Source organism: Arabidopsis lyrata, assembly GCF_000004255.2.
Source record: "Arabidopsis lyrata subsp. lyrata unplaced genomic scaffold ARALYscaffold_7, whole genome shotgun sequence".
Taxonomy (NCBI): Eukaryota; Viridiplantae; Streptophyta; class Magnoliopsida; order Brassicales; family Brassicaceae; genus Arabidopsis; species Arabidopsis lyrata.
Genome location: NW_003302549.1, coordinates 6,477,721 through 6,504,076, shown reverse-complemented (window position 1 = coordinate 6,504,076; position 26,356 = coordinate 6,477,721). Strand labels below are relative to the sequence as shown.

General features: G+C 38.0%; 11 protein-coding genes across 13 annotated transcripts; 4 read left to right on the top strand and 7 right to left on the bottom strand.

The window, feature by feature from the left end:
• The first annotated feature begins 707 nt into the window (after positions 1 to 707).
• LOC9303613 (GDSL esterase/lipase At4g26790) lies at positions 708 to 2,565 on the top strand. 2 transcript variants are annotated; one of them, XM_021017929.1, is made up of 4 exons: positions 708 to 909; positions 954 to 1,358; positions 1,486 to 1,975; positions 2,109 to 2,565. In XM_021017929.1, the coding sequence occupies exons 2-4, from the start codon at positions 987 to 989 to the stop codon at positions 2,300 to 2,302; spliced, it is 1,056 nt and encodes a 351-aa protein (XP_020873588.1). In that variant the 5' UTR covers positions 708 to 909; positions 954 to 986; the 3' UTR covers positions 2,303 to 2,565. The 2 variants fall into 2 exon arrangements, with proteins under 2 accessions (XP_020873588.1, XP_020873589.1); XM_021017930.1 differs by lacking the exon at positions 708 to 909 and having other exon boundaries at positions 917 to 1,358.
• A 325-nt stretch (positions 2,566 to 2,890) lies between these two features.
• On the top strand, positions 2,891 to 5,217 carry LOC110226359 (pentatricopeptide repeat-containing protein At4g26800). 2 transcript variants are annotated; one of them, XM_021017764.1, is made up of 3 exons: positions 3,121 to 3,200; positions 3,307 to 4,798; positions 4,909 to 5,217. In XM_021017764.1, exon 2 carries the CDS (start codon positions 3,327 to 3,329, stop codon positions 4,569 to 4,571), a length of 1,245 nt encoding a protein of 414 aa, XP_020873423.1. In that variant the 5' UTR covers positions 3,121 to 3,200; positions 3,307 to 3,326; the 3' UTR covers positions 4,572 to 4,798; positions 4,909 to 5,217. The 2 variants fall into 2 exon arrangements, with proteins under 2 accessions (XP_020873422.1, XP_020873423.1); XM_021017763.1 differs by having other exon boundaries at positions 2,891 to 4,798.
• Positions 5,218 to 5,269: 52 nt separating this feature from the next.
• Positions 5,270 to 6,531, bottom strand: LOC9303612 (upstream activation factor subunit UAF30). The gene is made up of 3 exons (XM_021018176.1): positions 5,940 to 6,531; positions 5,610 to 5,818; positions 5,270 to 5,518 (listed from the first exon to the last, which is right to left on the bottom strand). The coding sequence occupies exons 2-3, from the start codon at positions 5,781 to 5,783 to the stop codon at positions 5,390 to 5,392; spliced, it is 303 nt and encodes a 100-aa protein (XP_020873835.1). The 5' UTR covers positions 5,784 to 5,818; positions 5,940 to 6,531; the 3' UTR covers positions 5,270 to 5,389.
• A 57-nt stretch (positions 6,532 to 6,588) lies between these two features.
• Positions 6,589 to 7,451, bottom strand: LOC110226390. The gene has a single exon (XM_021018039.1). It carries the CDS (start codon positions 7,417 to 7,419, stop codon positions 6,691 to 6,693), a length of 729 nt encoding a protein of 242 aa, XP_020873698.1. The 5' UTR covers positions 7,420 to 7,451; the 3' UTR covers positions 6,589 to 6,690.
• A 475-nt stretch (positions 7,452 to 7,926) lies between these two features.
• LOC9305662 (glucan endo-1,3-beta-glucosidase 12) lies at positions 7,927 to 10,195 on the bottom strand. Its single transcript, XM_002867493.2, has 3 exons — positions 9,855 to 10,195; positions 8,483 to 9,754; positions 7,927 to 8,180 (listed from the first exon to the last, which is right to left on the bottom strand). The coding sequence occupies exons 1-3, from the start codon at positions 9,916 to 9,918 to the stop codon at positions 8,146 to 8,148; spliced, it is 1,371 nt and encodes a 456-aa protein (XP_002867539.1). The 5' UTR covers positions 9,919 to 10,195; the 3' UTR covers positions 7,927 to 8,145.
• Positions 10,196 to 10,565: 370 nt separating this feature from the next.
• Positions 10,566 to 11,906, top strand: LOC9303611 (small ubiquitin-related modifier 1). The gene is made up of 3 exons (XM_021018175.1): positions 10,566 to 10,801; positions 11,346 to 11,495; positions 11,577 to 11,906. The coding sequence occupies exons 1-3, from the start codon at positions 10,727 to 10,729 to the stop codon at positions 11,652 to 11,654; spliced, it is 303 nt and encodes a 100-aa protein (XP_020873834.1). The 5' UTR covers positions 10,566 to 10,726; the 3' UTR covers positions 11,655 to 11,906.
• Positions 11,907 to 12,296: 390 nt separating this feature from the next.
• LOC9303610 (GDP-L-galactose phosphorylase 1) lies at positions 12,297 to 14,935 on the bottom strand. Its single transcript, XM_021017821.1, has 7 exons — positions 14,289 to 14,935; positions 14,086 to 14,210; positions 13,943 to 14,002; positions 13,588 to 13,830; positions 13,314 to 13,499; positions 12,970 to 13,218; positions 12,297 to 12,879 (listed from the first exon to the last, which is right to left on the bottom strand). Exons 1-7 carry the CDS (start codon positions 14,398 to 14,400, stop codon positions 12,520 to 12,522), a joined length of 1,335 nt encoding a protein of 444 aa, XP_020873480.1. The 5' UTR covers positions 14,401 to 14,935; the 3' UTR covers positions 12,297 to 12,519.
• Positions 14,936 to 16,202: 1,267 nt separating this feature from the next.
• Positions 16,203 to 20,617, bottom strand: LOC110226367. The gene is made up of 3 exons (XM_021017840.1): positions 20,379 to 20,617; positions 19,930 to 20,011; positions 16,203 to 17,961 (listed from the first exon to the last, which is right to left on the bottom strand). The coding sequence occupies exon 3, from the start codon at positions 17,498 to 17,500 to the stop codon at positions 16,211 to 16,213; it is 1,290 nt and encodes a 429-aa protein (XP_020873499.1). The 5' UTR covers positions 17,501 to 17,961; positions 19,930 to 20,011; positions 20,379 to 20,617; the 3' UTR covers positions 16,203 to 16,210.
• A 791-nt stretch (positions 20,618 to 21,408) lies between these two features.
• On the bottom strand, positions 21,409 to 23,210 carry LOC9303609 (proline synthase co-transcribed bacterial homolog protein). Its single transcript, XM_002867491.2, has 7 exons — positions 22,892 to 23,210; positions 22,638 to 22,704; positions 22,489 to 22,535; positions 22,183 to 22,270; positions 21,971 to 22,104; positions 21,765 to 21,863; positions 21,409 to 21,621 (listed from the first exon to the last, which is right to left on the bottom strand). Exons 1-7 carry the CDS (start codon positions 23,111 to 23,113, stop codon positions 21,544 to 21,546), a joined length of 735 nt encoding a protein of 244 aa, XP_002867537.1. The 5' UTR covers positions 23,114 to 23,210; the 3' UTR covers positions 21,409 to 21,543.
• LOC9305661 (stigma-specific STIG1-like protein 1) lies at positions 21,409 to 24,111 on the bottom strand. The gene is given in 7 exon segments (XM_021018129.1): positions 21,409 to 21,621; positions 21,765 to 21,863; positions 21,971 to 22,104; positions 22,183 to 22,270; positions 22,489 to 22,704; positions 22,892 to 23,874; positions 23,877 to 24,111. Coding segments are annotated over 2 exon segments (459 nt in total). The 5' UTR covers positions 24,079 to 24,111; the 3' UTR covers positions 21,409 to 21,621; positions 21,765 to 21,863; positions 21,971 to 22,104; positions 22,183 to 22,270; positions 22,489 to 22,704; positions 22,892 to 23,617.
• Positions 24,112 to 25,003: 892 nt separating this feature from the next.
• Positions 25,004 to 25,386, top strand: LOC110226420. Its single transcript, XM_021018184.1, has one exon. The coding sequence runs from the start codon at positions 25,288 to 25,290 to the stop codon at positions 25,384 to 25,386; it is 99 nt and encodes a 32-aa protein (XP_020873843.1). The 5' UTR covers positions 25,004 to 25,287.
• Positions 25,387 to 26,356: the final 970 nt, after the last annotated feature.

Here is a 26,356-nt window from a genome sequence, read left to right as displayed (position 1 = left end):
ACAAGCATTAGTAGTATGTTACTGTTGCCAAGTTGTTTGGCTTTTTTTAGTTTTACTCTTTTGCTTCTCAAATACTCCGTAAAAAAAAATAGAATCACTATTAGTTGCAATAGTAATAAAAATTGCTGGATTGTGTAGATTTGACGTCATTTGGATGGGAGAATGTGGAAATTAATGTTCAACTACTTGATCTATAATTCAGCAAACGATAAATGACCACTTAATTGCTAATAGCCTAGTACTACACTTTTACTTGTATTCTAGTTAATTCAAAACGCAAACCTGTGTTAGGAACCACTTGTCAATAAATGTAATCTTTACTAGTTGAGACTCAAAAAACAAAGTTACTTTATCGGAAATGTCACATTTGACGCATGAGAGACACTTTCTTGCCGTTACTTGTTATTTTCGTTGCAACAACCAAAACTATGGTTGAACTAAAAAGCCCCAAAACGTGCGACACAGTTTACCCAAATTTATTAATCAAATGAAACTCCATTGTAGCTTCCGAGACTTAAAGCTTTGCTTGACAAGTGCAAACAATCTTTACATTGCAGACTCATAAGCAAAAAAATAAAACAGTTAAAGAGACTCGAACAGAGAGTAGAGTTTTGAGCGTCAATCCGGTAAAAAGGAAGATGCGTTACATATATCTGAAGGTTGCAATAGTACGAATCCTTCTACTTTAAATTATTCTGTCTTGTCTCTCCTTTTTAGTAGCTATAAATACGGCTCTCTGCTGCAAAACTATTATTGAAACTCTCAATCATATTCAGCTCATTACTCACCTCAACTAACTCTCTGTGGCCAAAAGTAAACAGAGACAAATCTGACTAAGGAGTATTTAATAAGCTTCATCTAACAAAGGGCCAAGCTATTAACTACACGAGCGAAATCTGTTTTAGTCAGGTTTGATAGAAGATACCTCTTAATCGTGAGGTTCTTGTTTGCAGAAGCAAAAGAATTGAAAACTCGTGTAAAAAAGCATGCAGCGAAACAGAGTTCTTGCGTTCTTGTTGCTAGCAGCTCAGCTTTTGGTGCAAATACCTGAATCGTGTGCAAAAGTTCCTGCACTTATCGTATTTGGGGACTCAACTGTGGATTCAGGCAACAACAACCAGATTTCTACTGTTCTGAAGAGTAATTTTCAGCCTTATGGCCGGGATTACTTTGACGGCAAAGCCACTGGGAGATTCTCAAATGGTCGGATTGCACCAGACTTCATTTCTGAAGGTTTGGGACTCAAGAACGCAGTCCCTGCCTATCTAGATCCAGCATACAACATTGCAGACTTTGCCACTGGTGTCTGTTTCGCTTCAGCTGGAACCGGCTTAGACAATGCAACCTCTGCTGTGTTAGTAAGTCAAGCATAGTTATATATCTTACAACATAACATATATATTCTATTGCAGTGGATTTAGATTTCATACTCCTAGTTAAGCTAATAATGGCTTGGTTTTTTTGAAATGCCATCGACTTCTAAAGTCTGTGATGCCGCTTTGGAAGGAAGTAGAGTACTACAAAGAATACCAGATCAGGCTAAGAAGCTACTTGGGTGAAGAGAATGCTAATGAGATTATTAGTGAAGCCCTTTACCTGATTAGTATCGGAACCAACGATTTCCTGGAGAATTACTATCTTCTTCCTCGTAAGTTACGGAAGTACGCTGTGAATGAGTACCAAAATTTCCTGATAGGAATCGCAGCAGATTTCGTGACAGATATTTACAGACTCGGAGCTCGAAAGATGTCTTGGTCGGGACTCTCTCCTTTTGGATGCTTGCCCCTGGAAAGAACAACTCAGCTCTTTTATGGAAGCAAATGTATCGAAGAATACAACATTGTGGCTAGAGATTTCAACACCAAAATGGAAATGAAAGTCTACCAGTTGAACAGAGAACTGGACGGAATCCAGCTTGTGTTTTCAAATCCGTATGACCTGGTTTCAGAAATCATATACCATCCTGAAGCATTCGGTTAGTACAAAGTTCTAACAAGAAGCTTTTCCCAGCCATTGCAACCCTACAAAGACAAAGGGCTAAGTTTCAATACGTACCAAGTGCTCTTAAATGAAGAATGCTTCTGATGATATTCCTAATTGCATTGCAGGTTTCCAAAATGTAAGGAGTGCGTGTTGCGGAACGGGGTACTATGAGATGAGCTACTTGTGTGATAAAATGAACCCATTCACATGTTCTGATGCAAGCAAATATGTATTTTGGGACTCATTTCACCCAACAGAGAAGACAAACGCCATCGTAGCAAGTCATGTTCTGAAATACGACTTATCTCGGTTTCAGTGATAAATACGAAAAGTGCCACACCACAAGCACAACAGTTATTAGTTAACCTACTACATTCTTTCCTCTACAACATATATATATATATTTTTTTTTTCTGTAAGTTTCTTGTTTAGATTTCACTCAAATTAAGCTTCCAGAATGTTGTAAAAGAACCACTCTTCTTACTCTGTGTTCTTGTAACTACATAAAGATGCTACTGTGATGTTATAAAGATGGAAAAGATCAAACATTTAAGAAAATAATACAGAAATGGAATTGAATCATGAAGCCACAAACCAAAAACGCTGACATTTGTGACTCTCTAAATCAACCATTTTCCTCACCAAAATCAGCTAGGAGTGGCCAAGAGCTAAGAAGATCAACGTAATCAAAGAATCACAGAGAGTGGAGAACAAATGCGACATTTTCGACAAATCCTTGTCGTGACGAGAGAAGAGGATGCCGTTGGAGAAGAGGAGGATCGAATCGAATTTGTGCAATCCGGTTCGGTTTGGGAAAACCGTTTTAAGCGATTGGTTATTACTTTGTACGGTTTCCGATTATAATAAACCAAATACCTAAAAAGCTCGATTGTTCTTAAACCGGTTAAAGTTTTATTTCTTCTCTGTTCAATTTTCCCAGTTCTCTCAAAGTCTCAAACACTTCAACACTGTAGGGTTTAGGGTTTATGGTCAAAATTCCTGAGACAGTATATGGGAACGAACCCAAATCAAGCTGAAGTCGAAACGATTGGATGCGGTGGTCGATTGCGACTGCGATTGCTTCAACGGCTAAGGGGTTTCTCCATCTTCATCAGCATTTTCTGAAGAACAGTAATCCTGGGATTGCTCTTGCTCCGTCGTTGAGATTTCGTTTCTGGGTACGAGCTTTTTCTGATGCTACTACTGATTATCGAGAGGTATTGAGAAGTGGGCTTCAAAGTATTAAGTTCAAAGATGCATTTGATTTGTTTGTACTCATGGCTGATTCTTATCCCCTACCTTCAATTGTTGAATTCAATAAAGTATTGACTGCTATTTCTAAGATGGAGAGGTACGATGTTGTGATTACTCTCTGGAAATGTATGGAAAATGCAGAAGGTATTGAAATTTCACCTGATCTCTATACTTGTAATATTTTGGTGAATTGTTTCTGCCGCTGCTTTCAACCCTCTTTGGCTTTATCTTATTTTGGGAAGATGATGAAACTTGGTATTGAGCCTGATATTGTAACTGCTAGCTCTCTGGTCAATGGATTCTGTCTCAGGGATAGTATTAACGATGCTGTTTATGTGGCTGGCCAAATGGAGGAAATGGGAATTAAACGTGATGTTGTTGTCGACACCATACTCATTGATAGTCTTTGCAAAAAGAGACTTGTGGATAGCGCGCTGGAGCTTTTCAAACGTATGAAAAACAGAGGAATTTCACCGAACGTTGTTACCTACAGCTCTCTCATAACTGGCCTTTGTAATTCCGGTAGATTGACTGACGCCAACAGACTACTGCTCGAGATGATCTCCAGGAAAGTCAACCCTAATGTTATCACTTTCAGTGCATTAATCCATGCATATGTGAAATGTGGGAAGCTTTTAAAGGCTGATGCTGTGTACGAGAAGATGATCCAATTGTCTATAGATCCTAATGTTTTCACTTACAGTTCACTTATCAACGGGCTTTGTGTGCACAATTGTGTAGATGAGGCCAGAAAAATGCTTGACTTGATGATAAGCAAGGGGTGCGCCCCAAATGTAGTCACTTACAGTACTCTTGCAAATGGATATTTCAAGTCGGCGAGGGTACATGATGGGATTAATCTTTTATACGAGATGTTTCAAAGAGGCGTGGCTGAAAATACAGTCTCTTGCAACACGCTTATCCAGGGCTATTTTCAAGCAGGCGATATAGATCTCGCTCTAGGCGTTTTTGGAAATATGACTTCTAATGGTCTGCCTCCCAATATTAGGAGCTACAACATTGTGTTAGCTGGTCTATTTGCTAATGGGGAGGTAGGGAAAGCATTGAAATGCTTCGAACATATGCAAAAGACTAGAAATGATCTTGATATTATTACATTTACTATCATGATTCATGGGATGTGCAAGGCTTGTATGGTGGAAAAAGCATATGATTTGTTCTGTAAGCTCAAGTTCAAAGGAGTTGAGCCTGATTGTGCAGCATACACGACAATGATCTCAGGATTGAATAGGGCTGGCATGCGGACTGAAGCAAATGCGCTGAATAGATTTTACCAAAAGGCACGCGCACTGAAACGAAAGCGCATCAGCTGAAGTATCCTAGGGGATTTTTCTTGAGGGACATTTACAGACTCGGAGCTTGCAAGATATCTCTCTTCAGGCTCCCTCTTATCGGATGCAAGAACACAAATCTTTGATGGAAGCCAGCGCATCGAAGAATACAACAGTGTGGCCAGAAAATTCAAACGCAACGTTGAACAATGAGCGGGAACAATCCACATGACATGGTCTTAGATCCACGAAAAATCCTGAAGTATATGGTTAGTAATAAGCATTGTATCCCTCCAAAGACATAGCCAAAGTTTGAATGAGTATCAACTACTCTTTTTTATCTAGAATTCTTCTCACTGTGTTCTTAATTCTCTTGCAGGTTTCCAATCTACAACTGGATACTAGGAGATGATAGATTGGACCTTTTCACATGTTTGGATGCAAGCAAATATGGATTTTGGGACTCGTCATATGCAGCCCATACCGCAAACATGTTCCGTAAGATGCTACATTCTTTCTTCTACTAATTAAACTCTGTTTCTGTGTTGTATTTGTTACAAATCTACCAATGATCACTCTCAGGTTGCTTGATATTGTTTGAATCAAGCTTCCATATTGTTGTAAAAGAACCAAATTTTCCCACTATATCGTGGAAGTGTAAGTACTTAAAGATGTTCTTTTAATGTTATACGAACACAGCACTCGACAAGGAGAAACTGTTTACATAAGAAAGCAGAAAGGGAATTGAATCGAGAATCCATAACTTAGAAGTAGTATCAATCATATATCTTTAAGCATCACAGAACAAACGACCCCAAAGAAGCCAATGATGTTGAACTCTGTTACATATTCTGACAATTCTACTTTGGTTCTTTAGGAAAATGCAACTTGATAAGAGAAGGAAGCTCGACTAGCTCCACTCGCTGCTTCCCGAGCAAAATGCTCTTGAGCTTCTCATCACAAATCACCACATTCTTGTTCTTAGGATCCTATAAGAAACAAAACCAATCAGTCTATTGATACAAAACATTAAAAACATGATTAGCTTAATAACTTAATAACTTAACATCATTATCAAACCTGAAGATTGTTGGTCTTGATATAGGACCAGACACGCATGAAACAACCCAGACGGGAAATCTGAGATTGACCAACGAACTCACGTAGAGTCGATGGAAGATTAACGAGGTCAATCAAATTCCCAAGCTTCTTTGGATTATCCGTTATAGCCTTCTTCAACCTCTGCGGCAGCATCTTAATTCTGAACCCCACAAACACTCGAAATTCGACTGCCGTTGGGAAAGCAAAGGAAAAAAAAAAACGTTATTTACCACTGAGTCCCTTTGGGGAATTTCATCGAGCATGTGGCGTGCAAATGAAAAACAAACGAACCTACATTAAAAAGCTTACCCGTGGAAATGGTAGAGGAAACTGAAAGCAACAAGTCAGTGTAAAAAACAACTGAAGCTTTTAAACTGCAATACTGGCGTTTTTTTGCGCTTCGACCTTGTAGGTATTCTGGCGTTTAAAACGCTGGAGCTGTGATAGAGTCGAAAAAATGGCCAAAGGTCATATTAAAACAGAAGCATACCTTCTAGCCAAGGAAGAGAGTTTCATCTGCCACGTGTGTTTTGGATTACTTGTGATTGATATTGGGCCGAGTTTTCTTTTACATTCGGGCCGAGTTTTATCCTTGTGACTTAGATTGATTGCAGTGGATGACGTGTAATGCAATAATTTAGGTTGTTAACCATATCTTCTTCTTGAGTCCAAATCTTCAAAATCTCAATTCTTCCGTTTAGTTTGTCAAAATCCATTGAAAAATCCAAAACAAATCTGCGTGATAATTATTTTCCAGGCAGTTAAAAACATTAAAACTAATGTATTCATTTGCTTTCGTTATAGATAAAATACTAAATAGCCAAAATGGTTTTAAAACCAAATTCATAGGAGAGATTGTATGCTCAATTTCCGCTGGCTTTATGTTTTGCCATTAAGATTCACACAACTGTTGAATCTCTTGTCATCATCATCATTAATCTTCACTAATAGCTTTTAGTCGTCAAAAAAAAGTAACATAACATCGTTAATCAGACATAATTCATCGAACAGCATACAACCCTAACAAATGCAAAAACAAAATCTAGTCGACATTATTAACCTAAGGATATTTCGGGAGACGTACACGACAATCTAGTCGACCATCAAACGACAAAACCGATCTATTTGTCCCATAGATCTGGTCATCAACATTATACAACTTCGTTCTTACATTTTCACAAACAGCTGACATGTACTGTTCTCCCCATAAAGCAGAAACTCCTGGATAAAACCCTACTCTCCCAGAAAACACTATATCAAAACCTACCACACCTCCTGTCACCGCCACTTCATCCTCCATTTCCCAAGCCGCCTCTTCATCGATAACTTTGGTTTCGTCTCCATTCACAATCACCTTGTTCTCCTCTCCGCCTTTCTGTCCGAACGAATCGGTTCTTACCGTCGACACAAGTCTTCCCCGGTGAGACAACCACACCGAAGGATTCTGGTACGTGACGTGGAGTTTCTCGTTAGGATTTTTGATAGAGAACGTTGCGGACCAGACCGGTAGATTGTGGTTGGCGAAGGATATATGCATGGATTGTACGTGAACGGTGGGTGGAGTTGGTGTAATCAATATGATAAACGAGACACATGCTACGCAAGCACCCATGATGGTGATGGCTAGAAAGAGTTTGAAGAGTAGTGACCATTGTGAGATGTTAGCTGGTTCGGATTCTTGGTCGTTTCGTGATGATATTGATTGGAGTTCGGGGACTTGTTCGGTATCGGTGACGGTTATTAGAAGCCGTTGATTCATCTCTTCAACGAAGCTTATTTCATCATCCATGGTGGGCTATATATGCAAGTGGTGATGATGTTTACCTTGTTTATAACTTTATATGATGTTATCTCTCCCCAAAATAATTAGATATAAAAAAGGATAGATATTTTTCTAGTTGAGATTATAGAAATTAAAGATTTTATCCATTTTACAAGATTTCATTCCTTGTAGTATATACTCTGAAATGCTAATGATAAAAGACTAAATAGTAAAATGTGAAACTCATTTTATCTCCTCTGTGTATAATTAGCCCCGGCTCAATATATTTGAGAGCTTTAGGGTTAAAAAAATTTTTTTTTGCCTATTATTATATATAAAGAGAAAATTTACTTAATTTTAAAAACTTTTTCGTATCTTTTATAGTAAAAATTGTTATTTTAAAAATTTTGGGCCTTTTATACATGTTCTTATAAATAATTAGGCCTCTTGAAATATAATTCTCATATTAATAATATTTTTAAAAAATATTTGAACCTTAAACTTAAAAAAAAAAAAACCCCGGACCGTCGCATTTCCGCCCTACCACTCTAAGCCGGGGCTGTGTATAATGTGAAACTCCAACTTTCAAGCAACATTTTGAGGATAATCTAGTGATGATATAAATTTTAAATTAAAATATATGAAATAGTTCAACAAAGTTAATATATTTTATACACGATATAAAATATATTCCTGATTAGCAAACAAAGTAATAAATCAGGCAAGAAGAAAAATGCCGATAACTATTCCGCCTCAATGTCCGGTGGGAAACTCGCATTTTCCATATCCTGTGCAATAAAAAAAAAAAAGGTTAAAATTATAGAAAATATTAAACGTCACCATATATCTTACAGATACGTGAACATCTTAAAATGCCAAAAGGACCCAATATAGCTCAACTTTCACAACCGCCAACTACTAAACCATTTGCCACTATGTTTCTTCTTTTTTTCAATAAACTTATACCAAATAAACGCATCAAAATTTGTTTATCATAAGCTAAGTCTATACTTGCGAATTCAATTAAAGCAAAATAAATGTAATCTTATATTCGTATGATTAAAACAGAGGAGGGATTAGATTAACGTACGAGGAGGTTGCGTGACGACGTGGGCAGCTCCACCAAAGTAGCACGTACCAACACGACGTGAGTTCTTCTGGTAGTAACTGTTAAAAGCGTACGAAGCGTGAGCTTCTAACGACTCAGGATGATAACAGGTGGCACCTGGCTGAATCGGACGGCAATCAGCTCCTCCTTCTCCGCAAGCGTAATCAAGAGCCTCCTGAAGCTTCTCCTTCGCAACCTCTCCGTTCGAAACGCACCACGTGTGTCCCTCATGCGTCACCGGGACATGATCTCTGTTACCGTTGACCGGCGTTGACCTCACTCTGGAGAACGGAACGTCGTACACTTTCCCTTCGTTTGGGTAAAACATTCCGTAGTTTCTCTCAGACGTTGGCCCCGGTTTCTGGTTTTCGTTGAATAAAGCGAATAAATAGACGTTAAGTGGCTCCTTCGGTCTTAAAGGCGTTCCTTTACCGGTTAACACTCTCTTCACGAGTCCACCGTTATACGCCGCCGCGGTTGATTCGCTTGCACCAATTTCGTTCTCGTCTCCAACGGAAGGCCACCCTGTCTCCGTCACCATCACCTTAACGCCTTTAAATCCGACGGCAGACAATGCCGCGTAAACGGCGTCGATTTGTGCGTCAAAAAGACTGTTGTACTTCAATCCGGTACCGGAATCTATATTCCCGGCGTTTTGTTTAAACAGAGCGTAGTCTAAAGAGATTTTATCGGCGTTTGCTGCGTAAGCGAAAAACGGGTAAGCATTTACCATGAGAAACGACGACGTTTGTTGTAGCAGAGCAAGCATTGGTTTAATAACCGGTTCGATTAAATCCGGTTTAAAAGAACCGGAAGATGGCGGGTACGAATTAGCCAGCGCGCTAAGAGCAATCGGAGAAGAGATCTTGATGGCTTTGTCGAGGTTATACTTAACCAGAGAGGTGTGAATGTTCTTCATCGCAGAGACAAGATAGGGCGTGTTCTTCGGATCGACGAATACTTCGTTACCAACGGCGATAGCTTCGATCTCTGTCGCTGGGAAGTATGACATTATGTGGGTTTTGATCCAGTTGTCGGCGAATGATTGGTGGGAGGCGGCGGAGGAGAGAAGCTCGTTGGGGAGAGCTACGATTACTTTGATTCTGGAATTTGCAAGTGCGGTTAGTACATTCTTATCGGTGTCGAAGATTTTGATACGGTTGATTCCTTGTGATTTCAGGAGGTTCACTACTTTCTCCGGCGACGGGAGGTTGTTAGCTATCCGGCCATAGTTGACTCCGATCATTCCAGAATCTGTGGAAACAAAACACAATAAGAAGAACGTAGTAGACACGGCAAATACAGAGACACATATACTTATATGAAAACTAGTGTGGAGAGATGAAAAACTAACGTGCGTCAATGGCTGAGAAGAGGGAAACAATGAGAATTAAACAAGGTAGGAAAGAAACGGCCATGGTTTTTTCTTCAGAAACAGAGCATGAAACGCATAAAGCAGTGTCGTTTGATAGTAGTTGTGGAGACGAAGGAAAGTTTTTGTTGCCTTTGTGACGGAGCTGTTCTACCGTATTTATACGATTTAGGTGTGGAGAAGTGCTAAGTGGGGGATGTGGGTCACGGAAGAATAGCTGACATAAAAAGATTTAAACTGAAACTGTATAATTTTAAAGCTCTATTTATAGCAAAAAGATATACTTAACATGATATTCAGGTAAAGGAACTTTCTAAAATTTTAATGTGTTTAAAAATACATAAGAATGTTTAAACTGATTGTGTTCATAGTTAATTTTGGTTATTAAGAAACCAAAAAAAAAAAAGGAGTTTTCTTGTTCCTTCAACAAGACCTTGTTCTTTTTATGTTCTAATAGATTTAACAGATGAAAAAGGACTCACGTGAGTGAGATCAGGAACTTGTAAACCAAAAAATCAAATTGTCTAATGGGTTCGAATGGCCCAATAAAATAGAAGCCCATTATAATGAAAGGCTAGATTTTAACAAACTATCAGCCGTTGGATTAAAAGGCAACCTAGAGAGAATATGAACCGTTGGATAGATGCCCTACGAGTTGATGATAATGAGGAATCCGATGCGTCCAAGTACAAAAGCCACGGCCAATAAATTAGAGATTTTCAGAGTTTCTTCTCTTCATCAGTCTTTTTATTTTTTGTTTATATTCGTCTCTCAGCATCATTCTTTGATTGTGTGAATCTCTCATCGTTATCTCAAATTTCGTATTTTTATCACCGGACGGAGAATCTTTCACGATGTCTGCAAACCAGGAAGAAGACAAGAAGCCAGGAGACGGAGGAGCTCACATCAACCTGAAAGTCAAGGGACAGGTATCTCTCTCTCTGTTCCCATCCTTGTGACGATTTGGGTTTCTGATTTCAAGGTCTCTTGTAGAGATTAGGGTTTTTCTTTCCAATTTGGCTGCTTTCTGGTTTCGTAAATCTAGGTCTTTTTTGTTTGGTTTTAGGTGTAAGTTGCTTATAAAACTTGTGGTTCTGTTATTATTTGAGGGTTTCCTAGTTTTGGTAGGGAAAAGTTGAAATTGTTGTTGAATGTTCTAAGGATTGTGAACGATGCAGTCAAATAATTATGTTTCAAGCTAAACCCTTTTTTAGTATATAGCAACTTGTTGAATGTATATATCTTCTGATGAAGTTTTCAAATGCTTTGGCTGATGTGTATGCTTGGACTTCTCAAAGACAAAGCCTTACATTGAATGAACTGGTGATATGTACTTAAGACTGTTTCATGTTACTATCAAAAGAGAGCCATGAGATTTAGTTATTGTTTCATATGATGTCTCTAACCTTTATTGACAATGTCTTTTCCACCAAGATCAGAATCATATTGTTCCTTGTATATGTTTGTGTATAGGATGGAAACGAGGTGTTCTTTAGGATCAAGAGAAGCACCCAGCTCAAGAAGCTAATGAATGCTTACTGTGACCGGCAATCTGTGGACATGAACTCCATTGCTTTCTTGTTTGATGGCCGTCGTCTGCGTGCTGAGCAAACTCCCGATGAGGTATAACATTCAATCTACATGCTTTTTTTTTTACCTTTGAGGTTTATAGTTTCTGATGCTAATAATTCTTGAATTCTACAGCTTGACATGGAGGACGGTGATGAGATCGATGCGATGCTCCATCAGACTGGTGGCAGAGGTGGTGGTGCTATGGCCTGACACTTCCTCCGGGTTTAGGGCTTGTGTGATATGAATGGTTAAGGAGTATTCGGCATTAGGAATTGCAGACTTGTTTTTATTGTGACCATTCTCTCTAGAAACTACAAGTTCGCCCTTTGGTTGATTTTTTGTCTTGTTCGTTTGGTATTGGATCCTATGATACTACTACTTCGGCTTAAAGGTGTTATTAACCCGATTATCTAAAGTTTGTTGGTATGGTAACGATGAAAAAGCTATAAATTATTAAAAGTTGACCCTTAACGTATACGTTACTGAGCTAATGGGCGAACTAAGACAAAATCCAACCAGTCGATTAAACAGAACATTATTAAATCAAGAACTAGCTTAACTGACATAATGAATTAGCAAAGTGTAACTTTCTTTTTGTCAACCATATATAGTTCCAAACCATGAACGAGCATTGAGTTTGTGATTATAGTCTATATAGACGATGTGCTTAATAAACAAAACTTCTGGTGATTATAGACAAGACCACCGTGATCAATGATCAGTATTATTACTATCTCTCGTGTTGTATAAATTACATTTTCCGAATCGTTAACATGTTTGTGGATTGTAGAAAGACTTCTTCGTTACAAGTAATTGGTTGACACTGAACTCTTGTTAAGATATATCAACCACGAGTTCGAACAATCAAATCTATACAAATAATAATCATCCTCGCGAAGAACATATATATTCATAAACACCAACTTATAACAAAAACAAAGAACCAGTGAGTCTAGAGGCACAAAATGCCCACAACCATTATACAATAACGAAGAAGCTTCGAATGCAACTACAAAGAGAGTTTGCTTATTTAGGCTTTTAATTATACATACAAACCACCAAGTCACAATATTGTTCACTGAAGGACAAGGCACTCCGCGGCCGTCCCGTTTGTGATCGGACCTCCATGGGTTTGGTTGCTTTTCTGGTTAACATTACCACTTGGGTTTTGCTGATGAACTATGGTTCCTTCAAGATCCTCCTCGTGGTTACTACAACCTATGGCTTCAAAGGCGAGAGCAATAACCTCCTTAAACCTTTCCGCCGACAGAGAAGCTTCTGCAAGGAGCCTCCACGCGTTATCCTCTGAAGCTCCTTCGTAATCCTCTTTCCTCTTCAGTACCATGTGACCACTTATCTCCCACACGGCTGGGTTCACTTGTGTTTCCAACACCTCCGGGCTTACTTCACCTAGAGCCTGTTTCTCTGCGTAACACTGCAATTTATACATTCAAACTCTTATTCACTTTTATTAAGTGGATTCAAAACATTTATTGATCCAACGGTGGTCCAGCCAAAGTTATACCTGTGGCATCAAGAAGATCTGTCTTCCACAATCAGAGATGAGAATGTTAAAAGGAATGTTGTTGTTCTGAAGGCAAACACAGGCGTCTGATACAGTATCGGATAGCTCTTGCATAGAGCTTCCACCTTCAAAAAGAAGACTTCTCACAGGGTAACTTAGAAGCTCAGAGATTTTGACACCACTAACAGTGGTAGTTATCTTCTTGGAAGGAGATTTCTCCAGGGGGAAAGGCATGGCCAAGTAATAAGCCTGTTTCCAAAAACAATCACCATCAAAACAATGAGAACAAGTCATCTTAGATGAGCAAGGGAAAAAATGTTGTCTTGGGTCACTTTTCGGTATACCTGAAAGTGAAGATGATTGATCGTGGCAAAAGCACCTAAGCTGTTGTAACCGAGTCTGAAGTATGGATTAGCGGCCTCAGCAGCCATGTGAACTGCAAGCAAAAGGCTTTTGTGATCGATCCTCTGAGGCAAGCAGTCAAGAACACGAGGAATCAGCAGCACATGCCCATACTCTATCGGACTAACCTGTTAAAACAACAATAAAGAATTAATATTTTGCATCAAAACCAATAAAAGGAAAAAAAAAGCCAAGCTCTCTGCACAAGATTCTTACATTGATGGCAACAACACTGGGAGAATTCTCAGGGTCAAGAGGCATGCAAGGGAAGAACTGAACTTGGCCATCTTCACCAGCTTCAAACTGGAAGAGCAACTCTTCTTGGCCAACTTTAGTGAAGTTGAATTTGCTGCCATCAAAAGACTGCAACACCTTATCTACACGGAACTCAGTTGGCCTCTTCTTCAGGTGACGACCCTCGTTAAGCTGAGCAACGAAACCATACTTCCCCGGGATAACCTATATTAACATCAAGAGAAACAATCTTAAGAACAATGTAAAACACATCTCGGATTCCTTAGTAACATACAAACATCACTAGTTTGTCAAACAAGGTAAGAAAGACAATTACTTTGGTTTCGCAGGCAGTGACATCATAGCGAAAAAGTCCTCTTTGGAACCTATCCTCCCACTGAAACATAAATAATCTTGATTAGAATCTTCAAAGCAACAGAATCCACAATCAGAATTTCAAATCAGTACTCTATGAATTACCTCTCCGAGAACGAGGGACTCGAGAAAAGCCACAGGAGGCTCTTTAGCTTCATTACTGATTACAAGCTTCTCTACGGCGCCGGATTTTGCCAAATTCTTACATGCATACAATGGAAGCCTAGCCCCTGAACAAACGCAACAAAGGTAAATCAAAGAGATAAAATTTAACAATAAAAAAAGACGATTCAGCTTTCGAAACGTACCGTTAATGCAACAAGCGCCGAGGCAATTCCGTCCACAGCCGACGGAATCATCCGCTCCATCGTCCTTCTGGTAGTTCGAAACGACGGTCGGAACTCTCTTGATTTTCAACATTCTCCAAAAAGAAAAACTTTCGTAGAGCAAAAATAAAAAAGTTTCCCCCAAGAAAGAGCGATTCAACAGCAGAAAAAAAAAAAAGGAAAAAACTCTAACAACAACCCTAACTCCTAAAACCTAAAGGAAAAGAAGTTGAAGGTGGAACCGCCTCCGGCGAGAAAGAGGAGATCGGAAGGGCTGCCGCCTTCAGACGGCAGAGCTCCACGTCCTCCGTGCGGCAAAGGATTAGTTTCGATTAAACAACCCTTCTGTCGAACAATATGGACATGAGAGCAAACACCCCGTGATATCCCGTGTATAGCCGTGATTCCGATCACCTGTTTCCCGGATTTTTCCAAATCGAACGCCGGAGAATGATTACAGATAAACGAACCCGACACTCAAAACAGCAGACACGAAACGAAAAGGAGAGATCTTTTGATGTGGGTTTCACAAAAACTGAGAGATGCCTAAATAATTCTTTGAGGTGTTTTTTTGATGATACAGTGTTTTAGGATATCGAATGGGCTTTAAATAGATAGGAGATGAGTGAACCAGAGAAGACACACGACAAAAATTAAATTATATTCTTCTCTTTTTCTGTGGTTGTGATTCGGACGTGAAATTTCTTTTGGTCCTTCTTGTGGAATTTTTTTTCTCTTCGATATTATTTTGTCTAATTGTATTTTTCTTTGATAGATGATTTTTCTTCTAGTTTAATTAGTTGTTTTTGATTAGGCAAAGCACCAAAAAGATTCTTATTTGGAAGATTACTGAGATATAAGTTTGATAAGATTAGAGTAGGAAAAATATTATTGCATGCAATTAAGAAACTTTATTAGTCTTGCAAGAAAAGTTGGAGCACTACATTCTTTTTGAGAGAAAAATAGATCAGAACGAACTGGTTATAAATTTGAAATTCATTATATAATCGCAGATCGTAGTTTTCTGCATGTAAATAAGAGACTAAATATGGAGGCCATAAAGAGTTCATGCGGCATATGTCTTCTCATGTCATAAGTCATAACTCGTGTCTCGTGTGTTATGCCACATTTTCGTTTATTTTTTAAATGTTTATGAACAAGACATAGAGCATTATTATTATTTTGTGAAATTTTGTTTGTTTGTTCAACAACATTATTTTGTGATTTTATGTTATCTTTTATAGATAATTTTTACATGGTCGTGTTTACTCATGGGACGGGTGGGTGTATGGTCGTAGCAACTACTACGAGGCTCAATTTGGGCAAAATGACGACCATCGTTCGTTCGGTCGGTTTTTTGCGAAGGTATGATATAAAATTAAAATACAAATTAACCACTTGACTTTGCCTTCTCCATCGGAGTTCGACTCCACTAAATAACGTTACCCCGCGTAGTAGGGATTGACTATGGATCGGGTCTTGTCGATCCAAAGATGTCAAAAAAATAATAATTAAAACCCAAATAATGTGAATAGCTTTTAGACCATGGCTCTTTGGAGGGTTTCGCTTTTTTTATGAGACAAATTTACAAAATAAACAAAAAAAACAAAGAAAAACAAAGAAGGTAAGAGCATGATTATTGGTAGTATCTTAGAAATAAATCTTAGGAATATTTAAGTAATATATTTGTAAAAGTGATAGTTAAGATATAGTATTTTTGGGTTAAGATTTTTGTGTGATTAATGGTAGGTTCTTAACATGTGGTTCTTAGAAAAAAAAATATTAATACAAAAATAAAATTTATAATTATAGAAAATTTAATAATTGTTGCAAATTAAAAAAATTAAAACATACATGAGATACAATTTATAACATAAATAACATAAAGCACAAATATTTTAAACTTAATTTCTAGAATATTTTGTCCATATATGCTCGACCAAATCCTTCTTCAATTGTAGATGCATACCTCGATCACGAATTCGAGTTCTAGTGGCCATCGTATCGAAGAAATTTGAAGGCATATCTGTAGAATATGTGAAATCCACCCGTGAACTTCCTGCAGATTCCGCTTGTTCGAATTCGGTCGTATCAAACAGAGTATACCCATCTCGTTCGTCTTCTACTATCATATTGTGAAGTATTATACATGCTCGCATAATATTTCCTATTTTTACCTTATCCCAAAGAAGAGCCGGATTTTTGACAATAGCAAATCGAGCTTGCAAAACTCCAAAAGCACGCTCGACATCTTTACGGCAAGCTTCTTGATGGGTTGCAAATAAAGATGCTTTTTCAGTTTGTGGAAGTGAAATAGATTGGATAAAAGTAGCCCATTTAGGATAAATGCCATCCGTGAGATAGTAACCCAAATTATACTCGTTCCCGTTGACTGTATAATTCACTGCTGGTGCTCGCCCTTTTAAGATGTCATCAAAAACCGGAGAGCGATCTAGAATATTAATATCGTTTAAAGTACCTGGCGGTCCAAAAAACGCATGCCATATCCAAAGATCTTGGGAAGCTACAGCCTCTAAAACGATCGTTGGTTTTCCAGAGGCACGTGTATATTGTCCTTTCCAAGAGGTAGGGCAATTCTTCCACTCCCAATGCATACAATCAATGCTTCCCATCATCCCGGGAAATCCTCGAATCTCTCCAATATGGAGTAGTCGTTGAAGATCTTCTGCAGTGGGTTGTCGTAGGTACTCATCTCCAAAGCAATCAATAATTCCGTCAACAAAATGTTCCATGCACTTCATCGAAGTGGTTGCACCAATCCGGAGATATTCGTCAACCGCATCAGCTGCTAAACCATATGCAAGCATACGAATTGCTGCTGTACACTTCTGTAGTGTAGAAAAACCGTATCTTCCTGTAGCATCTCTTTTTTGTTGAAAGAATGGAATTGTGGAGAGTCGATCAACAACACGCATGAATAATGGCTTGTTCATTCTAAAACGGCGTCTGAATAGATTAGGAGGAAAAGTTGGATTTTCTGCGAAATAATCGTTCCATAACTGGATGTGTCCTTCTTCTCGATTTCTTTCAATATGGACTCGTTTTTTCCTCGGTTTTGCGGTTTGTGGACGATCACCGTAAGAATACAAAGAATTATCTATTTCTTGCTGTAAAATATTACTAAATTCTTCGTCCAACGCTTCTTCTAAATTTTCATGGGAAGATGATGCCATTTACAATGTAGAATTGTTTTGGATTTTTTTGAGTAAAAATAGAAGCCTTGGCGTAGAAAAGAAATTGGAGATTTTAGTTGTAGAAAAGAAAAAGAAGCCTTGGAGATTTTTGTTGCAAGTAACTGTTTTTAGAGTAGAAAAGAAATAGAAGCAAAGTAAGAAGGAAAGAGTCTGGACAATTGATATTACAAAGTGATATTACATGGTCATATTTATAGTGGACTACACAAAACATATACATGGTTAAGAAGCAAAGTGAAACATGTGGCTACAATGAATACTTGTATCCGTGAACAAACAGAGAGGACTTGTGGTAAAAAGAAAACTCATTCAAACATGTGGTTAGAATCAAGACTTGTAGTGTCCGTGTACTTGCTGGAATCTTGTCCTCTTTAACATGTCCCCTTCTTGTCAACTTGTCTTTTTGCTTCACGTGTTGCTAGTGAAGCAACTTGTCTATCCTGCACAAAAACACAAACGTGTTACCATCACAATATCACAACTCCACTTGTTTGTCATGCACTTCAACTATTTCAAGCAAAACTGATTCATACAAACACAAATTCATACAAACACTGATTCATTGATTCAAACAAGTTCATACAAGCAAAAGACTTAACTTATGACAGAAAACACAAATTGAAATACAACAAAAAGACAAACTTATGATACATGAAACAAAGAAAGCCGAACTTATGATACATGAAACAAAAGAAATCCTTCAAGCATTTGACAACATGTCATTTATGAGCTTGTCTTTTAAGGCAATTTCTGTGTCACTAAGCTCTGTTTTTGCAAGTAGACTATCAAGCATACTATGCTTGCTCTGTTTCTCTTTTAACTCAAAGTTCTTTTTTGAGATCTCCCATATGCCCTGCAACCTAGAGAGACCATTGCCTTCTTCTCCCACAGTCTTTTTTGCGTTGGCCTTTGCAGCCTTAACACCAATAGGACGATGCATTGCTTCCTCTACTCCATGGGACAGTGGCTGACAGCTTGAAGGCTCAACAGACTCCTTAGTCTTTCTTCTTTTAGACTGTCCAGTCGGTTTAGTAGTAGGAGCTGAACACCATTTTTGATCATGGCGAAGCTCTCTCCAAGCATGCTCAAGATTGAATTTTGCATCATAGTCGTTGGTGAAGATTTGGTGAGCCAGTTTCATCACATCATCATCATTCTGGCCACTTGATTGCTGTTTTAACGCAGCCTCATAACTCCCTACAAACTTGCATACACCATCATTGATCTTAGCCCACCTCTGCTTTATGTGATCTGGCTCTCTCCTTTCCACACCTTTCAGATTTGGACTTGCACCATAATAGTTAGCAATGCGTGACCAAAAAGCATTACCCTTTTGTTCATTGCCTATTACTGGATCCTTACTTGTGTTGAGCCAAGCACTGATGAGCACCACGTCTTCTATGGGAGACCATTTCCTTCTCCCTCTTTTCACCTTGGGTTTGTGTGCAGCTTGGCTTGGAGAGTCAGCTTGGCTTGGAAAGACAGGGACATCATCATACGGATTGGCTTCTAGATTGTGAACCTCTTGTTGACTAGTTAAGAGGTTCACAAAGCCTGATCCATGACTATATGGATATGAATCCATAGCCTAGTTCTCTGGTTGGTGTTGAAAGGAAGCAGGATAAAAAAAGAAGAAGTGTTTTTGGTGTGTGTAAATCAGTATTAAGTTAGAGAAGAAGAGGTTCATATATAACAAGAGAAACGCTTGGTTTGTGTTAAGTGTGACACTAAATTCTTTACCTAATCAAATAAAACACAGAGGCTATAGGCATTGATAACAAAGATTTGTTGTTGAGTAGGCAGGGCATTATTAAAAAAGAGTAGGGGTGTGTGTTTAAGTGTACGTGATAGAACATAATGAGAGATAGAGTGTTTAGGTTTTTATTAAAAGGGAAGAAATCAATTAGACAAGAAGTTTGACAGATAAGAAATGAATTAGACAATAAGTGCTAGGTGTTTTAAGTGTGACACAACAAGCAATCAATACCAACTACCAAGCATTGAGTAAACACAAAGACAACAATAAAAACAATCAAATCAAATTAAAGCATTTCAGGCTTAAACTTTAAAGACAAATAAACATATGCTTCTATTAGCATTGGCTCATGTTATTTGTGCGATAGATTAGGTATTCTACTTGAGCAGAGATCACCAAATAAACACTTGGAGAAACACATTCAAACCAAATTCAATCATTTTAAAAAACTGCAAGTTCAAGCATTACATTGATCTAATAACATACACATAAATAAGACTAACTGACATATGAAACAAAATTAAATATGATGTAGACAATCAAATTAAAGCATTTCAAGATCTTAACCTAATCTAAAACAAACAAGATTTACTCATTCAATGATTTAATATCTTCACATAGACTAAAACAAACAAGTTCATACAAGAATTACCTTCAATGAGCTGTTACTCCGTACTCCATGTAATGAACCTCATCTCTAATAAACCTCATATGTCGCAAGTTCTCCAATTGACCTTGCCAAAAACAGAGAAACATATCAAACTCATCAAAAACAAATCATCTCAAATCAAAGCAATGATAACAGAGAACACGTATCAAACAGATCAATTTTATGGTTCAAAACGACACTATCTGCGATGTTAAATGGAAACAAACGGATAAATTACGAATTCCCAATCTTTTAACATCATATGAACCCTAATTTTTTATAAAACTTTCTGCTAACAAAACCCAACCCTAATTTGGTTTGAAAACGACATGCAAACATCAGAGAACACTAATTTTGATACAGTCAATTTCCAATTGTGAAAAACCCTAATTTTCGAAGCATAATTAAAACCCTGATTTTCGATCTACAAGTGAAATCAAAGAGTTACATACCATTTATCCCGCAGATGATGATACAGACGGATCAAAACTGCAATCCCCACTCAATTAACCTCTCTATTCGACGGAGGAAGCCGATTGATAGAGATTTCTCCGGCGGAAGTTTCAAGAACTTGAGGGAGAGTGAGACAACATCGAAGAGTGAACATAACGACTGCTCAAACACGAAATTCCTTTCAAGTGCTACTCTCAATTCGACGGAACAAGACCGTCGGAGAGCTTAAATCGTCGGCGTTTACAAAACAGAGAGAGAGAGAGAGAGAGATGTGAAATCGCTTGGCTTGGAGAAAGAAAACACGGGAGAAAAAAAAAATTCTCCTTTTATTTGTTTTTTTAACATGTTAGATACTGACACGTATGAACATCTTAGACCAACAAAAACATCTTACCTAAGATATAAATCTTAGATTAATTTTGTTGGTTTGATTATATTTAATCAACTTTAATACTAAGATATCTCTAAGATATTGCTGTTAATCATGCTCTAAGATACAGAGGTTAAGATTCGGAATCTAAGAAAAGGATATAGTTCTTGAACCACATAATAGTGGTCCGGTATTTATTTGGCAGTCTCTACGACTACGATTGTACGTCCCTCCTTCCATCACCATTTGTTTTATTTATCGTTTTTTTTTTCTTTAAACAACCATTTATCATGTTTTAAGACCTCGATATGTAATTCGAATTAGTATTGCATATAAGATTTGAATAGTTACGGCGGTGGACCGGTGGTAGTCAGTGCAAGTAACGGATCCTAGTTTGATCAAGCCTCTTCGTAACCATGAAAGCTAAGATGCTATTGGTACACCACTAAGTCTCAAATTCCCAATAACTCATGCGTCTGTAAACATCAATTTCGAGAGAACAAGTCCTATATCAAAATGCAAATATCAGGTGTTGCAAATTCTATATATCTTGTGCAAAGTCATTTGCCAATCAGTAATTCTATATATCTTGTGCAAAGTCATTTGCCAATCAGTCAGAGGAAAAAAAGACAACTTAGTGAAAACCCTATACAGAGCCCTTAGCAATGTATTGATTTCTATAAAGTAACTTGTGAATACACATCAGTTTATCACAAACGAATAATTATATTTCTAATAGTCGACAAAATAACATTATACATGAATTTTACTATAACTGTTTGAGGAAATAGTAGCTAAGTTGCTTTTTTGGGGTACTCTCTTGGTCCAAAAATGGTGGAACCAACCCTCACATTGGTGCTTCCCATCTCAATCTGCAGTTACATAAGTTCAAAGAAACACAGTCAAAGATCATCTTCCACATTTTTGGTTCCGCGGATGAAAGTAAGAACACATTCAATGATTCTATATTAAGTTGTTTGCATCTCCGGTATTACAAGAGAGACAAAGACATTACCGCTAGCTCGAAGTCACCAGACATGCCCATCGACAGTTCAAATCGATCCTCAGCCATTCCAAGTGCCTTGCATACATCAGCTCTACAGTTTGAAAGTGTCTGTCCCGGTTTATGGGGGAAAGAATAAACCTTGGTAAGTAAAAGTTGTAGACATAACCTGAGAACACGGAAAACAAGTATCCAATCGAGTAGATTCAGTAGCATACCCTGAAGTTCTCTGGAGTAGACGTATAATCAGGCATCCCAATAGTCATTAACCCGGAGAATACCAGATTTGGACAGTGCTGTTTCACATGCCTTGCTAGCTCTACAACGCTGGAAGGTTCGATTCCAGATTTAGCTGCATTAATTTCATGAACAAACGGTTAGCAAATGGATGAAGCCGGAGAATGGAAGCTTAGAGTGGTAATATACTCACAAACTTCTCCGCTTGTGTTAACTTGGACCAAAACCTTAAGTGGATGTCTCCCAAGGGTTGAAACAGCTCGATCTAGATGGTTAGCCACCTGTGATTCGAGTGAAATCAATACCAAGTGATTGTACCAAAATAACATCCAACCAAAACCTCTTAGTAAAATGAATTGTGCAAGTTAAACGCCACAACAACCTCTGATCTATATAATAAGCTATGCATAGGGATAGCAAGACTATCTCACAGAACATCTACATATCTGAGTTTTCTGGTAATCATTGACGAATCCTATCATACAGTGAGTGAAGTTACCTTTTCTCCATCCACACCATGAACCATTGCCAAGTTTGGGACTCCAGCTGCAAGCATTGGATTAAAAGACTTTCACTTTCACTTAACCCCTAAATCAAAAGAATCTTGGAGAGTCTCATTTAATTAAAGATGGGGACAAAAAGTCAGACTCAATAGCGTTTTGGCTTTGTTGCTCTGTAAATGCCCCACGAAATGCCACTCTATATCTTCCGGAAGCTGTATATCAAACAAAGTAAAGGAGAATCTCCATTGGCATTAGTATCAAAGCACAAAACCAACACAAAATATCAGATGACGAATTCCCAGAAAATGGAGAGACACATAGTTTCGAGCTTAAATATATTCCCTAGTGAAAATCAGCATATGAAAATTAGATTCAATAACAAGGATAGGAGAGAAGAACCTGTGGAGCTTTATCGATGATTTCTTGAACGTAATTCTCGCCGAAGCAACGGTGACCTGCGTCGTAGATTTGGCGGATAAGTGAGACGGGTTTAGTCTTGGAGACTGCAAGGACCCTGACCCGCTCGGGATCTCTTCCAACTTGCTCCGCCGCCTTCCGAGCCCTCAGAATCACAGAGCGGAGAGCAGTTGCGACGGTTGCCTCCACCGCAGGAGCTGCCATCGCCACTCGCTAGAGACGCCTTGCAGCAATTTGGGCTTTTTCGGGAATAATATTATGTCGGGCCACAATTTTTTCACGTAATTTAGTTTATGGCCTTTCATTGGATAATTCACGGTCCACACGTTCAATACTAATTTCGTCGATTAGTATTATCTTCGTTTTATCAAATTTCCAAGTAATAGCCAGAGAGACATATAGTCATAATTTCACGAGATTATTGGAATCTTTACTGTATAAACAAAATCAAAATTGTTTTTAATATATATAAACGTTATGGGATTCAAAATTACACCCACCACTTATTAATTGGACATATCATCATCCATGTACCATGTAGTACATAATTGTTCAATCTGTATATATATGTATGTATTAGAGTCTTTTTTCTTCTCTTTCTTTTTTTTTTTTTAATAAAAGAGTAATAAACTTTTAATTAGCTTTAGTTTCTTGTGTAATATATAATGTAATATACACCCCCTCGCTCTCGTGTGATGGATCGATCATTCACGCGTAGTTACAGAGACCGTAGACGCATAACTCGCCGAGCTCACACGGATGGTTACACTGTCCACAATGGCGTTTGTCATAAGCCACGTAAACACATTGGCCACGACAACACGTCTGTGAGAACTTGCATTTGTTCTTACACGCGCCACAGTTATCGTTGTCACTGGCCACGTCTATGCACTTGTTGTTGCAGCATGTCATCGTCGAGTTGCTTCCTCCCCCTCCATATAGGGTACATATCTCAGGGTTCTTGTGCAATGGTCCGCGGCGTTAGGGTTTCGCTCGCCAACTTCCTTTTGAGCCAGGAACCGGTTCGGCCTTATAGTCGGCGCACTCAGTGCATCAAAGCTTGTGTACTCTCTAATGGTGGTGGTTGTAGTGTTGGTTCTGGTTGTGATGACTGCGATTGTGATTGCGGTTGTTATTGCGATGGACACGAGTAGCTTCATGAGGGCCATTTTCTTTTTGTGCTTTTGGGTTCGAGAGAGAGGGAGATTGTTCTTCCTTTTTTTTCTTGTTAGAAAGAGTGAGAGAGAGATTGTGATTGGTGTAAGGAGATGTGGACTTAGGGTTTATATAGTTGTCGTCGAGTAGTTGACGCAGGATATGCGGAGAAAAAGGTGATTAGATCTTTTCCGTTTAACTTTTTTTATATATATTTTTGATTATGATTAGTTTTCTTGAAGATAAAAATTTGAAGTAGAAAGGAAACAGGAATAGAGCTGTGTGCATGCACATTGCTATGGCATATGGTGCGTGCGTTACGCCTTTAAATATATATACACATACACTAACAAATATAAAAGCAAACGAAATGGATTTTTACCGCAAGAGATGATTTACATAGACATGAATGAATCCATAGCCCCATGGGACGACCTGAGGCAATTCAGGCGAGTTGAACGGAGAAGCAAAGTCGTCCATTTCTTTAATTTATCCCTTTAATTATTTTTCCTAAAATTGATTTCATTGGTTGTGAGAGCCAAGAAACATTGATTTCTATTTCTAATATACGCAAATTTATTCGACAAGCCAGCTTTAACGAGTGTATCATATAACTCGTTCCTCCTTGTAAACTTAATCAGCCAGCAATCTACACGAAATATGAAATTTTAATTATATAGGTTCGAAAAAATAAATATACTATTATATAGAAGAAAAGAATGTGCATATGCATGGTTACGTTGACTATTGTAAGATTCAAAAAGATAAAGTTACCATATATACGCTCTTCTTGACACGAAATGGTTGTTAGCTTTTGACTCAATTTCATCATTCACGTTTTTGTATTGCCACTCATTTCGAATAGGTCGTGTATGCGCTATTAAGTATCTTTATATATATATATTTCGTCAATAGGATTTTATTGATAAGATTCAAGATAAAATACATGAGCCGGCAAGTATAAGACACTTCTGGAGACATAAGCTGGCGAGTACAAGAACACTCCCAGAGACAAAGACCAAACAAGGTAAACAAAGGAGAAAAAACCCAAACAAACCAACTACACTACAACCATCAATACTTCCCGGATCAGAATCTAGCTAGAATCCCAAAAAAAGAATTATAAAACCTAAACTTTAAAAAATTAAATCAAATCTGAGATTAAGAAAAACACACAAACGGGTTACAGTACAAGAATCTCTTTTACCACAATTTGGAACCGAATGAAAGTGTCGTGCGATCCTCTTTATAATGCTCCAGAGAGGAGCCACGGAGGCGGTGAGACACATCAAAAACCTAGAGACTCAAGGATCGTCTCTTGAAGAAAGGAAGAAGATCTAGATCTACGAAGGTGAAATTTCTTCATCTGAGGCAGTGAAGAACCGGTTGAAGACTGCCTCTGCCAAGGAAAGATACGGCCAAATCGGAAGCTGAGAAAGGCGGAGACAAAAGAGCCAAACAGCAAGAACACAAGGATGAAAAGATTTAAGTTTTAAAAACCTAGATCTGGAAAACTAGATCTGATTCCGTTAGAAGAAAAACATGGATGTACTAAAGAAAAGAGATAAAACAAGACTAGAGAAGAGTTTCTCCGGCTCTAGTGCTGTGGAAGCCACCGGAACCGAAAAAAAAAACACAACGGCGGCTATTTTTTTAAGAGAGAAGGGAGAGAGTTTTTTTAGGATTAGAGAGAGAAGGACGAGTTTATTAAGTATCTTTGTATATACATATATAACATAAATACTATACAAATCAGTTTTGGTGTGTAATATCAAATGTTTGAATTGATCAAAAGAACAAAAACACGAGGAGTAATGAAAAATAATATAATTCATTAATAAGAAATTAGATATATTAGTTTTAAAATTTTAAATTTAGTTTCTCAGTTATGACAAATTTTAAATATTACAATCTGTTAAAGATTTAAATTTCAGAAAACAACTTAAGAAGATATAAGAGTGATGCAAGCCGAGAAGTCAAATGCATGGTCAACTCTTCTCTCTTGTTACACAATACACACTTCAACTGTACGTCACTAAAGTCAACGTCATTCTCCTATTGGCTGTATTTTGACCTCTACTAATTATACCATACGTCAGTCTTCTGATTTTTCTATTTTTGTGTTAATATAGGGCGTGTTCGTTTTAGTGTCGCTGCGGCACACATCGGCAACACAAAATTCAAAGGAAAAAAGAGGGTTGTCGCTGGATTTGTATTTAGTAGAGAAGAACACAACAAAACGAACACGCCCATACTCAACCTATAATGAAGTTTTATACCACGCGTATAGTG

Coding starts and splice junctions, on each gene's coding strand:
- LOC9303612 (XM_021018176.1), bottom strand. CDS start 5,783: ATGCTGCCGCAGAGGTTGAAGAAGGCTATAACGGATAATCCAAAGAAG. Junction 5,519..5,609: donor TCAAGACCAACAATCTTCAG/GTTTGATAATGA, acceptor TGTTTCTTATAG/GATCCTAAGAACAAGAATGT.
- LOC110226367 (XM_021017840.1), bottom strand. CDS start 17,500: ATGGCATCATCTTCCCATGAAAATTTAGAAGAAGCGTTGGACGAAGAA.
- LOC9305662 (XM_002867493.2), bottom strand. CDS start 9,918: ATGGCCGTTTCTTTCCTACCTTGTTTAATTCTCATTGTTTCCCTCTTC. Junction 9,755..9,854: donor CTTCTCAGCCATTGACGCAC/GTTAGTTTTTCA, acceptor TTGTTTCCACAG/ATTCTGGAATGATCGGAGTC. Junction 8,181..8,482: donor CGTCGTCACGCAACCTCCTC/GTACGTTAATCT, acceptor TTTATTGCACAG/GATATGGAAAATGCGAGTTT.
- LOC9303609 (XM_002867491.2), bottom strand. CDS start 23,113: ATGGCAGCTCCTGCGGTGGAGGCAACCGTCGCAACTGCTCTCCGCTCT. Junction 22,705..22,891: donor TCATCGATAAAGCTCCACAG/GTTCTTCTCTCC, acceptor TTTGATATACAG/CTTCCGGAAGATATAGAGTG. Junction 21,622..21,764: donor CTGGTGACTTCGAGCTAGCG/GTAATGTCTTTG, acceptor ATGTAACTGCAG/ATTGAGATGGGAAGCACCAA.
- LOC9303613 (XM_021017929.1), top strand. CDS start 987: ATGCAGCGAAACAGAGTTCTTGCGTTCTTGTTGCTAGCAGCTCAGCTT. Junction 1,359..1,485: donor ATGCAACCTCTGCTGTGTTA/GTAAGTCAAGCA, acceptor CGACTTCTAAAG/TCTGTGATGCCGCTTTGGAA. Junction 1,976..2,108: donor ATACCATCCTGAAGCATTCG/GTTAGTACAAAG, acceptor ATTGCATTGCAG/GTTTCCAAAATGTAAGGAGT.
- LOC110226390 (XM_021018039.1), bottom strand. CDS start 7,419: ATGGATGATGAAATAAGCTTCGTTGAAGAGATGAATCAACGGCTTCTA.
- LOC110226420 (XM_021018184.1), top strand. CDS start 25,288: ATGAAAGTGTCGTGCGATCCTCTTTATAATGCTCCAGAGAGGAGCCAC.
- LOC110226359 (XM_021017763.1), top strand. CDS start 3,036: ATGCGGTGGTCGATTGCGACTGCGATTGCTTCAACGGCTAAGGGGTTT.
- LOC9303610 (XM_021017821.1), bottom strand. CDS start 14,400: ATGTTGAAAATCAAGAGAGTTCCGACCGTCGTTTCGAACTACCAGAAG. Junction 13,500..13,587: donor CCAGTGTTGTTGCCATCAAT/GTAAGAATCTTG, acceptor TTGTTTTAACAG/GTTAGTCCGATAGAGTATGG. Junction 12,880..12,969: donor AGATCTTCTTGATGCCACAG/GTATAACTTTGG, acceptor TATAAATTGCAG/TGTTACGCAGAGAAACAGGC.
- LOC9303611 (XM_021018175.1), top strand. CDS start 10,727: ATGTCTGCAAACCAGGAAGAAGACAAGAAGCCAGGAGACGGAGGAGCT. Junction 10,802..11,345: donor ACCTGAAAGTCAAGGGACAG/GTATCTCTCTCT, acceptor GTTTGTGTATAG/GATGGAAACGAGGTGTTCTT. Junction 11,496..11,576: donor CTGAGCAAACTCCCGATGAG/GTATAACATTCA, acceptor TGAATTCTACAG/CTTGACATGGAGGACGGTGA.